At 34.8% G+C, this 12,564-nt stretch overlaps 1 protein-coding gene across 1 annotated transcript in view; it reads left to right on the top strand.

Annotated features, from left to right (window-relative positions):
- Nucleotides 1–12,288, top strand: part of CPT1A (carnitine palmitoyltransferase 1A) — a 42,849-nt gene extending 30,561 nt beyond the window's left edge. Inside the window, exons 18-22 of the mRNA XM_061347008.1 lie at nt 8,604–8,695; nt 9,235–9,306; nt 9,894–9,996; nt 11,429–11,563; nt 12,109–12,288. Of these exons, the coding sequence (XP_061202992.1) occupies nt 8,604–8,695; nt 9,235–9,306; nt 9,894–9,996; nt 11,429–11,563; nt 12,109–12,288 (582 nt within the window). The remainder of the gene's footprint in view (nt 1–8,603; nt 8,696–9,234; nt 9,307–9,893; nt 9,997–11,428; nt 11,564–12,108) is intronic.
- The last annotated feature ends 276 nt before the right edge of the window (nt 12,289–12,564 follow it).

Here is a 12,564-nt window from a genome sequence, read left to right as displayed (position 1 = left end):
CTTCCCAGTGAAAAGCAAGATACAGTAATAGAAGTTGAAGAACAGCCACATGGAAACAACAGCTGTGATGAGAATCTTGAAAAATACAAGGATTTAAATCCTCCAGAAGAAGCTGAACATATGCATTCTCCTTACCTGCCTTCAAATGGTGTCCCCCTTCTTTCTTCTGTAGTGACGCAGAATAAAAATCCCAGTGTTCCAACTTCAAGCATTTTCTCTCCTGAAGGAACAGCCAGTCAGAATGTCAGAGAGATACCAGTAAGATTAAGTGAAATAGGAATTTTCATACATTCATGCTTGTTTGTGATTACATGTGAGGAATTGCCACATTAAAACTTACGCAAGAACCAAATAATGTTTAAAGTTAAAATTTTTTACTGGAACAAACTTAATAGTAAATACAGAAATAAATTTCTAGTTTATATTGCCAGAAGTAGCATGCAGCTGAACATGTGGTTCTGCCTGCAGTTCTTTTTTGTCAGTGTTATGAACCATATTTTTAAGTGTTTGGGTAGTTATTTTGCTCATTAAAAGAACCTTATCACGTCACACATACACCCACTTTGGTTTTGTATGCTGCTGTCTGTATTAGCAACTATTAGACAGTTGTACAAAGTACAAATAGAATATTAACTTTTGTTCTTTAGTTCCACAGGTCATCTTAAAATTTATAGTCCAAATGAGTTAAAAAGTAACTTCTTTGCAGCAGTAAACTGTAGCTGGTAATGTTAAGTCTTCATGGGGAAAGTAGTTTTGTAAGAGAGCGGTTTCCTATTGCTTTCAATGTTTGGTAGTTTTTCTGTATAGTTTGAAGTTACATTTTCTATGTTTGATCAATTACTATCTAGAAAGGTACGGAGCATAAAGCTTCTTGTGATGCTCACAGGACCAAATCCACCTGCTTATTGCAGGCTGCTTCTAAAGGGGCAGTGAGATCTCAAGATAACTTCCTTTGTGAAGCTATCTTGCGATTTAAGCATACCCATTGACCACATAAATATTTTGACAAACAGTGCTGTTCTCAGATTCCAAAATGAAAAGCACTAAAAACCTCACAAAAATCACTTTGTTGAAGATCAGGTCTGATTTTTCCTTGCAGTAACCTACTATACACAGTGGGGCTGCCTGTGCAGGAAGAGTTCTGTCACAGAAATCATTGCTACCCAGCCCAGTGTGTTTCCTACTGGCATTTCACCCTGAGGTGTTTGAGGTTTGCTGTGATAGTTACCTTATGTGTTCTGGTTTTCTTTTTGATTGCAGGTTACGATATAGTTTTGAAGTATCTCTGGCTTGGAAGGTTTTTTACACACAATAATGCTCAGGACACACAGAGCACTCAGTATTTTTAGTAGTGGTTTAATAATCGAGACCTTCAATCTTTTGAAATGTTATTAAGATACAAAAGACTGGTGGAATCCTCTAGAAAATAAAGATGTGATTAAGAAATAACAGTTGCTTTCTTCAAAGTTAAGTTGAAGATAGGGAAAATTTGTTAATCTCTGTACAAGGAGCTGAAAATGAAATTTAGAGAAAGAATCTTTCTGACCAGCTCTCTTTCTAGTATCCTTACAGTTCATCATACTAAATCTGCAGGTTTCCTTAATCTGCCCTGTTTCTTGAAGGATTATGACAAAATTCTATGAGATTATAAATAATTTTATTGAAAGAAAGCAAGCTGATTGATTGTTTCAATGCTGCTTGCTTGCCCTCCTAAACTGCTGTCAATATGAAGAGGAAGCACAGCACACACAGATAGAGAACGGATTTTCTAGTCTGAACAATCTCAATTCTTATTTGAAACTAGAAAACTGTTGATTTCTGGTTTTGTTCCATTTTCTGTTTATTTGGTTTGATTTTGAAAATATGCTTGTAGGTATTAAGTATGATGCTATTATAGTTATAAATGCATTAGATCTAAACCATAACTGTATTTTGAACAGAAAAAGCAGAAATAATATTCTGAGTATAAAATGGTATCTGGTAATGCTCAGTGGGCTGCAGCATTTATGTGCTTAATTATGTAATGAAAATCTAAATAACTCCCAATTTCCAAGGTAACTTTAAGGCAGATTTTTGTTTATTCATTTTGCTTTTCAAAAGTGAATCATACATAAAATAGTTAGAAATAAAACATTCTTTTCTTCAGGTGTTCAGATCATTCATACCTCCAGTTGCAGGTGAGAATGAAGGTATTTGTTCTGACCAATTTAAAGGAATCCAAAACAGTACTATGCAGTTACAAAACTTGACAAATTGCTTAAAGGGTAAGTTCACAAAGTGACTGGGAAGGACTTTTTTTTCTTTTCTTTTTTCCCCTCCTCTTATAAGCTTAGGGAAGGATTTAAACAGCTAAATATATTAATTGTGGGATTTGGCAAATCGTAGTATGAGCCTCTCTGGTAATGTAGACTAAGATGTTTGAAAGGAGATTGGACCACTGTTTGATCATGTGTGTTGATGTTGCTTCAACCACTTAGTTCAGTCTTCCTTTTAATTTTCTCTTTCTTCCCAATTCCTTCAGGTGACTGTGAAGAATATATTCCTTCTTGCAGGACATTTTTTATTTTTTATTAAGCTGAACACTGTTTTTATTTCACTTTGAAGTTTGAACAGAGATTATGAAAGTTGGGTGGTTTGTACTGATGCTGCTGATGACGTTAAGCTTTTGAGCAGGTGTTTGGTATATTCTGCCCTTAACCTGTTCACTGTCCTGCTCAGGGTTAAACTGACTGCTAGGCTTGATCTTACAAGGCAGTTTATCTTGAAGCTAAAGAAATTCTACGAAACAATCACAATAAACCTTTTAAAGACATCAAAAAGATGCCAAATGAAGTCTGTTTTTCCCAGCAAGCCTGTTACAAAAGAATATTAAATACTTCTTTTACAAGAATGTAATGTAGTGACACCAGAATCTCTTTTATTGATCCTGTAAAGGAGCTCTTGGTATAAAACACTGATCTTTTTATAAATAAATCATGCTTTATTTTATGTACTAGAATCTGCGAGTGATATCTATGGCTTACCTCAGACTAGTGCTTCTGTCTATGATGAAATAGTAAGTATGCATGTACGATTTTATTATTGGAAGGATCTGTCCAAGTGTTGAATATCTGAAATGTGATTTATTCTATGTGCCAGAGGGTAAAAGGTTCTTTCAAATAGTGTCTTATCTGATCTGTTCAGAAAAGAGAGGGAAAGAAAAATGTTGCTCTGTAGATTCCTTACACTGCTACATTGTGGAGGAAGGGAGAATAGCACCTGGAATTTTCTTTTTCTATTCCTGCTGGCTCCTCCTGTTAGCCATCTGCACATTCTCATTCCAGTTCAGGCCAGTTGCTGGGGGTGTGTGTGTATGGGACTTCTCCTAAGGCCACCTAAACACAGTGGGACTCTGCCAAATACCACTGGACAGCTGATTGGTATTTGAGCCTTTATGCCATGTGCAGTGCATATGAAGGAACAGAGATAAGGGTGAAAATCTGGCTTTTACATTAACATTCCTGGCCTATGGAGAGGTAGAATCAGAGGATGGTTTGGATCAGTTTGGACTGTAAGGAACCTTCAAAGGTCATCTAGTCCAAGCCCCTGCAACAAGCAGGAACATCTTCAGCTAGATCAGGTTGCCCATAATCGCATCCAGCCTGGCCTTAAATGTCTCCAGGGATGGCGCATCTAGCACCTCTCTGGGCAATCTGTGCCAGTATTTTACCATGCTCATTATAAAAAAGTTCTTCCTCATGTCCAGCCTGAATCTTCTCTCTTTTAGTTTAAAACCATCACCCCTTGTCCTGTCGCAACAGGCCCTCCTAAAAAGTCTCTCCCCATCTTTCTTACGGGCCCCTTTTAAGTACTTAGAGGCTCCATATCTTTCTTGTACTCAGGACTCTGTAGTTGGACACAGTACTCCAGGTGGGGTCTCACCAGAGCAGAGTAGAGGGGCAGAATGCTCTTTGCAACTTAGTCTCTTAAAATGCTTGAATTTTTCAAATGTAATTTCATTGACATATGCAAGACAAACTTGAGAAATTCAGGTATTTCATGAAAGGGAGATTTCTGAAATGCCATGACATACAGTAGTTGATCATTGTAACAAAAGTTAATTTTAGAATGTAGGTATAACTGAATTTGCAGTCCAGTCTCAGATGACTACTTCTTAGACTAATACCCAATGATCCCCAGTCAAGTTACATAATTCAAGATTAATTTTTGTTTTGCATAATTTGCTGTGACTATTGCCTAACTTCTCCAAGGCAGTTTAGAAATCGATTGATGCTTTATGATGTTGGAGAAAATGAATGCCATTGCTACTGTGAAGCATGCTACTGTTCATTGTTATTCTTCAAGACTATCTTTACTTGAAATATAGCCAAAAGTAATTCTGCTGTTGACATTTAAGTTAACTATTCTTGGTATTATATTTGAATACAATCCTCACTTTGAAACTTATTATTTCTGCAGATAAATTTTAAAATTTCTTGTATTTGCTTGGAATTTAAAGTAAATTTTAAAGCATGCCTGTTAAGTGTTAAAACCTTATATTTCAGCATGAGATAAGAGAGGCAGTTAGTAATTTTACTGAGAATCGACAAGACAGAGCAATTTTTCAGAGTTCAAATGTTGATGACTCTGGCTGCAAGTTATTAGGATTGCATAGTGTAACGGAGGAATCCAGATGTTCACACAGAAATGGTTGCAACCCTGTGGTAATTATATCCTGTAATTGATAGCAAAACTGTATGCTAGAGAAAATTAACTTCAGGAAATCACACTTATTAAATGTGGTATCAAAAATAATAAGGCAGTCCCTTTCTTGGATTCAGAGTCTGTATTTTATTTTGTTATAGTGCTACTTTATATAGATATTATTTTCTATTTGACAGCTGGAAACAAAGAACCCCAATGTGAAGTTTACTTCATCCAAAGGAAAAGTTTTTATTTAAAATTACAGCTAAATAAATTAAATGAAACATGAACAATTTCAATGGCATGTTCTGGTTACGGAACTGAATCTGCAGCCAGCTCTAGTAAATAGCTAGAATCAGGTCTATAAAGCCCCGTAGAGCAATTTAGAGAATCAGGAATCTGTATCACCTAGGCTGAGGAGCTACAGCATTAGATCTCAGTAGCTGCTTCAAAAAATAAATTGAAATTAAGGGGCAAAAAGCAAGCGTCTAATGTCATAATGATCTATTAGTTTGATTCCAGTCTGTGATTATGCAGCTTTGTAAGACAGCTGGTACTCTTATGAAAACCTTTTTAGCTTAGAATTACAGTTTTTAGATGAAAGCTGATCATTAGTTATTCATTCCAGGTTATCTGCCAGCTGGAAGGAGGTACTCGAACACTCTGTATAAACAGTTGTTGCACACAAGAACTAAACCCAGTCCATCTAATTTCGGAGTCTCACAACCAACATAATTATCTTCAATCAGGTATAATAAAAATTAAATTATCTCTAGCCTGTCAGATAGTATGTTAATGTGCAACTGAATGTGTTTATATTCTTAAGCAGGAACAGCAGGACGTGAGTCAAAGATAATGTAGCTATCACCAGTTGTTATTTTACTTTACTTTGCAACTGAAAAATTGCTAGGCACTGCAGTGTAATAAAAATGATGTAAAGGATATGCTGAATTTATGGAAAGTTGTTAATATAGGCATTACTTCCCATATAAAGCGCATTTAGCATAAACACGGACATACATTTGCATTTGCCCTAGTTTGCCACCGTGTGTCACTGTCTCTTTATAAACGGGGAGCAGCGTTGAGAGGAGCGACGTTGAGGGCAGTGGGTCTATTTTAGTCTTGGGATTCAAAATGTCCCACTAATATTTACATACTGATGTGAACTTGAAATACCACCAATTTTTAAAGAAAGTAGTTTAGTGAAAAGTACTTAAAGATAAAGAATGTAGTTTAATGAAAAGTACTTAAAGATATTTAAATGTAGTTGCACATTTTAATCTTAGCAGCAGCAAAGTATTTGAGTGTAGTTTAGTTTTAATTTAAATAAATATTTTTTCCCCAAATACAGCTTTCTCAAACACATTAATAACATTGTTTATTTCATTATGTATTATTATAACTTTATGACAGTGGTGCACTTTGATGGAAATGAGAAACGAAGTTTTTTAATAGCACCATACAAGCACAGATATTGCTGCTCTCAATATCAATAGGTGCTGAGTGTGAGCATTTCTGAGCAAATGTTCTAGGTATGGAGCCTATTTATTTATGTTTGCCAGAAGCCATCAGAAGAGTAAACCAGGCACATGCATGTTAAAGCTCATGTTCCTTTATAAAATCCAAACTCTCATTCATTTGCTGTAATGGTAGGGAAGAAAAAGCTGAGGAGGAATGCGTTGGCGTATTTTTTTTAGGTTTTTACATCAAGTAAAAGAATTTGGTCCAGAAATAAAACCTTTGCATTTTCTTTCTTTAGTTGGGAAGGAAGTAAGTACAGGTATAAGGTTCAACTTGTAATCTTACTAATGCTTTTTTCTGCAAAAGCTAGGATGTTCGTATCTTACATGCAGGTCTTCACTAGGACTTCCTCTAGGACAAAGACTTACAGCAATAGTTTCTCCATAGGTTTTTAGTAATTTCTTTTTCCATAAGCTAAAGACCTCTGTTCCAGATGCTCTCTCAGAACTCTGGAAATTTATAAAATAAGAACTGAGGATAAATATATTTAATTGTTTCTGATGTTCTTCTTATCAAAATATTTTAAGTCAATGGCATTTGAATTTAAATTTACTTGATGTCATAAAGTAAAGACAGCCTATGGTCAAATTCCTAGCCAAAAAATTGTTGGTGGTTGGTTTATCAGGGGTGTTTTTGTGTGGTCAGGTTTTTATTTGTGGGTTGGGTTCTTTTGCAATGAAAAAAACATTTCTGAAGAGAAAACTTCTAGGTCCTTCATTGACGTTGTTTATTGTAGAGTCAGTTTGGATTCAGAACTATGCTAACAGAAGGCAGACAGCCTCAGGTGATTTTTTTTAATTAACAAAATACGTTGAAGATACCAATTTACATGCATGATTCATTAAAAAAAATTGTATGCTTAAATTAAATTATTTACACCATGGGTAGTTCTTCAGGTAAGGGTCTTCTTTTCAGATGTGGACTATCCTGTAACAGCTGTACTGGGGCAGATTTCTCCTCTTCTGGGTGAACTGGTTCCAAATGAGCAAACGGTAAGGAAGATCTGTCCTTTAAACTTGTCAATTTCATTATACACTCTTTTTCCTTTTCTTGAAAAGGGTTGTTAAGTCTATGTTGGGAAGTAATAACTGTATGCATTTCCTAAAGAGAGTTTAGGTAGTTTGTTTCTGTGCTCAGTATGATTTCTGCATATAAAGTTTTCTGATTTCAACATTTTCTAGAATATCAGAATTAAAAATATTATTTCCATAAGAAAAATAAATTCATTTCAGTTTTGAAACCTTGATTTTGGTATGATACAGAATATATAATTTCTAATAAACTTTTTAAGATTCTTTGGGGGTGAAGGAAAGCACATTGACTTTTACCAGAAGAAGGGGACTATTTCCTTCCAGTAGTTTTTTTTCCACACTCTTTTCTCCTGGTTAGGATTTAACAGTCATAAAGTCAAGTCTTTATAATTTCTGTTGATGTAAATTCAACAGAAGACTGAAAGTCTTTGCAGATGTTTGGTTTCTCATGTGTTACTTCCAACACAGCTGGTAGCAAGAATCACTGCAATTTTTTGTTAACTTTTTATTTGTGTGAAGTGAAGATGCGATATTGGTGCAAACACAGCAAATGGTTTGTGGATAGCCACTATTATAAAAAAAAGGAAGAAAAAGCTCAAGGGTCAGGCTGAATAATGACCTAGGGAGTCTTTAATCCCTAGAGGTGGTGTATCTGCAAACAGGTGCCTAAACATTCTGGAGCAGTGATGTAGTCAAGCTTGTAATTCTCTAGCTTTATCCCAAATCAGTTGTTTCCTAGATATCTTCTTTTGCTTTAGATATATTAATTTTCCTCTTCTTTATGATAAGATACATTAGTCACCTATTTACAGTTATTTACTATTCCTCTATTACTGGTAGTACCAGCATAATCCTAATTGTTCTTCCCTTGTCTTTCTACATAACCAGGCCCTTATTAATCATATGTGTGAAGAGATAACAGGCCTCTAGTGTGTTTTCTTGGTCTGTGAGCTGATTATTTTTTTAATTTTGCTCAGTCTTCTTCCAATTAGATGTCATGTTGCAGATTAACCTAATGTAAATCATCAAGTCACTAGCCAGTTTCAACTGACTACAGGAATTAAAAGCAACTAGAATTATCAGTAAATTGAAACTAGCATGCCGATACTGCAGCACTGAAAACTGTTCTTGGTTCTTTGCATTGGGAGAATTGGGATTCCTAACATATTGAATGGTTTCCAGGAAGAGATGCATGCCATTTTTGTGGCTTTTTACTTCTACTTGTTTTTATTAGGAGCCTTGGCATTCACATTATCCCTGCAGCCTTTTCTTTGTGTTACTTCTTCTGTTAACTTTCAAAAGTGGTTTGTTGGTTGGTGTTTTTTTTTACATAACATAAACAAGATTCATGCATTTTATCTTGAACAGTTTGAAAATGTACCTTTGCAACCAGTAGCTAGCACTGCCACATTCAATTTAGAATCAGATCTGCATGGGCTAGTGAGAACGACTTCAGAGGGGTAAGAATCATGAAACATCTTATATCCGTAATGACTTGTATTTTAATCTGGCAATAACATTTTCATGTTACATAGCTGCTTCTCTCTTGTAGCAAAAATGCAGTTCTGTAAGAGTGCTTTCTGTATGTATCTTGTTAGTCATGATGCCAGATGCTGGTGGTCCAGACTATGTAAAAGGGTTTTAGGTTACGTTTCCAAATCTAATCAGCACGTGTTTAGCCTATATTTCTAACACTAATGGATTTCTTTTAATAATATTTAATTGTGGATCATTTTTAAATAAGACACAAGTCCAGTGTGAAAGGTGAGAGAGCTTTGCAGTTGCACAGCAGGCAGCTGTGGTGGATAGCAGGAAATTATGGGTTGCTTATTCTTTTTTTCTCACGTACTCTCTGAGGCCACACTTGTTAAGTAGCACCAATATTGGTGTAAAAAATAAAATCAGTATTTATTGTTTCAAAACTATAGAATAACTAGTTTTCATTATAGTTTTATTTAGAGCTTTTTTCTAATTTTTTTTCCTTTTCCAACCCCTTTAGCTTACCTTTTGGTTCAGGGGTTACAAAGTCTAAGAAACCATGTAACTGCATAAGATCTCAGTGTCTTAAATTGTAAGTAATAATTTATCAGCATTTAATAAATGCTTATAACAGCGCATGATGAAAGGACAAATGTAGAAATGTGTTCTTTAAAATGAACAGTAATGTCATGCCAAAAATTAGTTATTTGAAACTGAGTTAGAAAAATCCCCATTTGATGTAAACTAGGGTCACACAAGCTCAGAATTTGTTGCAGAGGTGTAGATGACTGCTTATAATCCAAATTATGAAAATTGAAAGAGAAGCTAGAAGAATTGTTCAGAGCATATCTGGAAAATCCTATGTAGGCTGCAAATGCTATATATTAAATGGATTTTCTCTTTCTTGCTGCTGCTTTTGGACATAAATAATATGCACAGAGATGTACACACGATAATTAAAGGTTGATTCATAGACGAAGTAGGTGTATTTTACAAAATGTAAAATTAAGATAGAGAGAGAGGGTCTTTGTCCAGGTTTGGTTGTGATTAAAGTTCAAAGGAAGCAACATTTTTCTTTAGTATAAACTGAACATTTTTCCTGGAAGTAGAATTTAAATGTTTACACTTAAAACAGTTAAGATTCTAAATTTCTTATGTTATTTTACATGTTAATCATAGATACTGTGATTGCTTTGCCAATGGTGATTTTTGCAACAACTGCAACTGCAAGAACTGTTACAACAATCAGCTTCATGAAACTGAGAGATTTAAAACCATTAAGGTGAAAAAAAAGAGTACAGTACACATTGGTATCAGCTTCATGTATAAAACATACTGTGGTATTGTTTTTTCCAGTAGTTACAATATTTGGAATATGTTATTTTTACTCTAAATAAAGCTAAATGTTGTCTCTATTATTCTTACATAAAGAAATTTAGGGATTTCTTTCCTTTTTTTAATAGAACTTCTGATACTTTGGGTTAAACCTAATGATGTATTAGATGAATAATATTTTTTATTCAAGCCCAAATTTAATTTCAGATTTTTTTTTCATTTGAAGGAAAATTTATTGTATCCCAAAATCACACAGTAAGGAAACAAATTATTACTAACCAAATTATTATTCTCATTGGTAGATCTTCTACAGCTGTCCATGTTACTCTTTCTGGTTGACCTATGTTAAGTTGGCTCTGCTGGTAGGAACACTGAACCCTGCACTAGTGAGAAGCAGATTGGTTCTACATTTGGAGACTGGTGGAGTAGAACAAAGAATAATATGTGGGCTAATTTTTGTGTGTATATCAAACGGCACAATCTGGGCAATTACTTAATCTAATGCGTATATTATGTTTTGTACATGTTAAAGTGATAATGAGAAGTATTATTTTACTGCTGATGCTCGAAGAATATATGAACAGCTTTGTGCTTCTTGTATACAACTCTCCAAACAGTTTTTGTATCATTTGCATAATTTGGGGATAGTACAGGACATTGATCTAATTAGAGTTAGACTTTGCCACATCCAACCAGTCAAAGCCACAGCAGTTTTTCCTGTCAATATGCAACAACTAGTTTTCAAATCAGACGCTCGTCTGTAGTTCAGCTGATGGGGTTGTTGGTGTCTAAGCAGTCCTTTCACTGCTGTAGGTGTCATCTTGTAAAGCATGATAGATCTGTGTCACTGACGAAAGCATATCTGTACCATCCATAAATATTGCACATAAAGGGTATATAACCTCTTTACCTGTCCTTTAGTAGTCCATGGCATTGAGAGGTCTTGGTACATGACCTGCTGCTCCAATCCAATGCTGATGTGAGTGAACGGTCTTTGTATTGGGTTATTAATAAAAGAAGATGTATTTTAAACTTCTGAGATGCATGTAACTATGTATGCAAAGATTCTTTCTTCACTGAGAACTGGCATCAGCAGTGAAAGAAAACCAGTCCCAAGAGAACAGTAGATTGATCCAGTAGATTTAGATTATTCCATAAAAACAATATGTTTCTTCCTGTGGTAGAAGCAGGCTGGCTTAGTGTTCTGGAATTTTTGGTTCCTGCTCTCACATGCCATGGAAGACTCCTTTATCCAAGGGCTTTATACCACTAATAATGAGAGTGGAAAGCAAGAAATATTTGTTAAACATTGTGTCACAGTCATTCAGGTGTCTGAAAACATTTCTTTGAATTTCTTAGTCTAGCAGTTTTTGTTTCAGGCATATTGTGATAGAAACCCAGCAGCTTTCTTGCCAAAGATTAAGGAAACGGAACTGAAAGAAATACCTCACCGTAACAAAGGATGCAATTGCAAGCGCTCAGAATGCCTCAAGAATTACTGTGAGTGCTTCGAGGTGCGTCAGGTGAACTTCCCTCTCATCGGTTACTTCCTTAACTTTGTATTCTGTAACTAGCAGTTGCTAAAATGAATTATTTATTTCTTTGCATTTTTCATCACAATATTTTTTGAATATAAGAGGCATCATCTTTTTCTTGTCATGTCTTTAAAGAATTGTATCTCACTGAAGTTGATCAGCTAAAATTTTCAGTATAGGGAGCTCTCAATCAATGCCTTGCTCCAAAAGAAATGAGCAACGGTTTTCTGCTAATCCTGGTATTTTCTTTGCATCCGTTATATTTTGTTATCTTGCAGAATTATGCACAAATTGATTGGATTACTAATATGTCTGTGTACATAACATCAATCTCTGCAGAGAATCCATGGAAAAAGAACTGTCTTGCTTTCTTACTGTATTGATATTGATGGTCTTGCTCTGGGTGTATCTGAGACCAGAGCATTTAGAATAAGTCCCTGGTGGTATAGCTGCAATAGTTGCTTGAATCTGTGTTTAGGTTAAGATTTATGTAATTTTTATTCTAAGTGATTTTTATTTGCCAGGCTAAATTTATGTGTTCCTCTATTTGCAAATGTATTGGTTGCAAAAATCATGAAGAAACTCTGGATGAAAAAACCCAGACAAATGTGCTAAACTACATGGACTTTGGAAATAATGAAGAAAATAGCTCAGTTTTAACATCAACATTCAAAATGTTACCCAGATCGCAGAAAGACAGGTGATTATTTGGAAATAGCAATACATAATTCATTGGTCTGGCTTCATTAATTTTTTGTGTAGCCATTGTTTATTGTTATATAAGAAATAGTGACAGATGGCCTATATAAAAAAAAAAATCACATAACATTTGCCATCTTGTTTCTACAAATAAAAACATTATCTAAAGGAGAGGTTTTAAGTAGATAGTAACTTTAAGTAGACAGTATTCAGAGTTTGGGGATATATGTATTAGGTCTGCTTACAAAACAGCAGTTATTTATGTATTTATCACATGTTTA

Source organism: Neopsephotus bourkii, unplaced genomic scaffold (genome assembly GCF_033783945.1).
Source record: "Neopsephotus bourkii isolate Nb327-2 ecotype Australia unplaced genomic scaffold, CSIRO-AGI_Nbou_v1 NB_42, whole genome shotgun sequence".
Taxonomy (NCBI): Eukaryota; Metazoa; Chordata; class Aves; order Psittaciformes; family Psittacidae; genus Neopsephotus; species Neopsephotus bourkii.
Note: the sequence above shows the minus strand (reverse complement) of the source record. Positions and strands in the feature narration are given on the sequence as shown.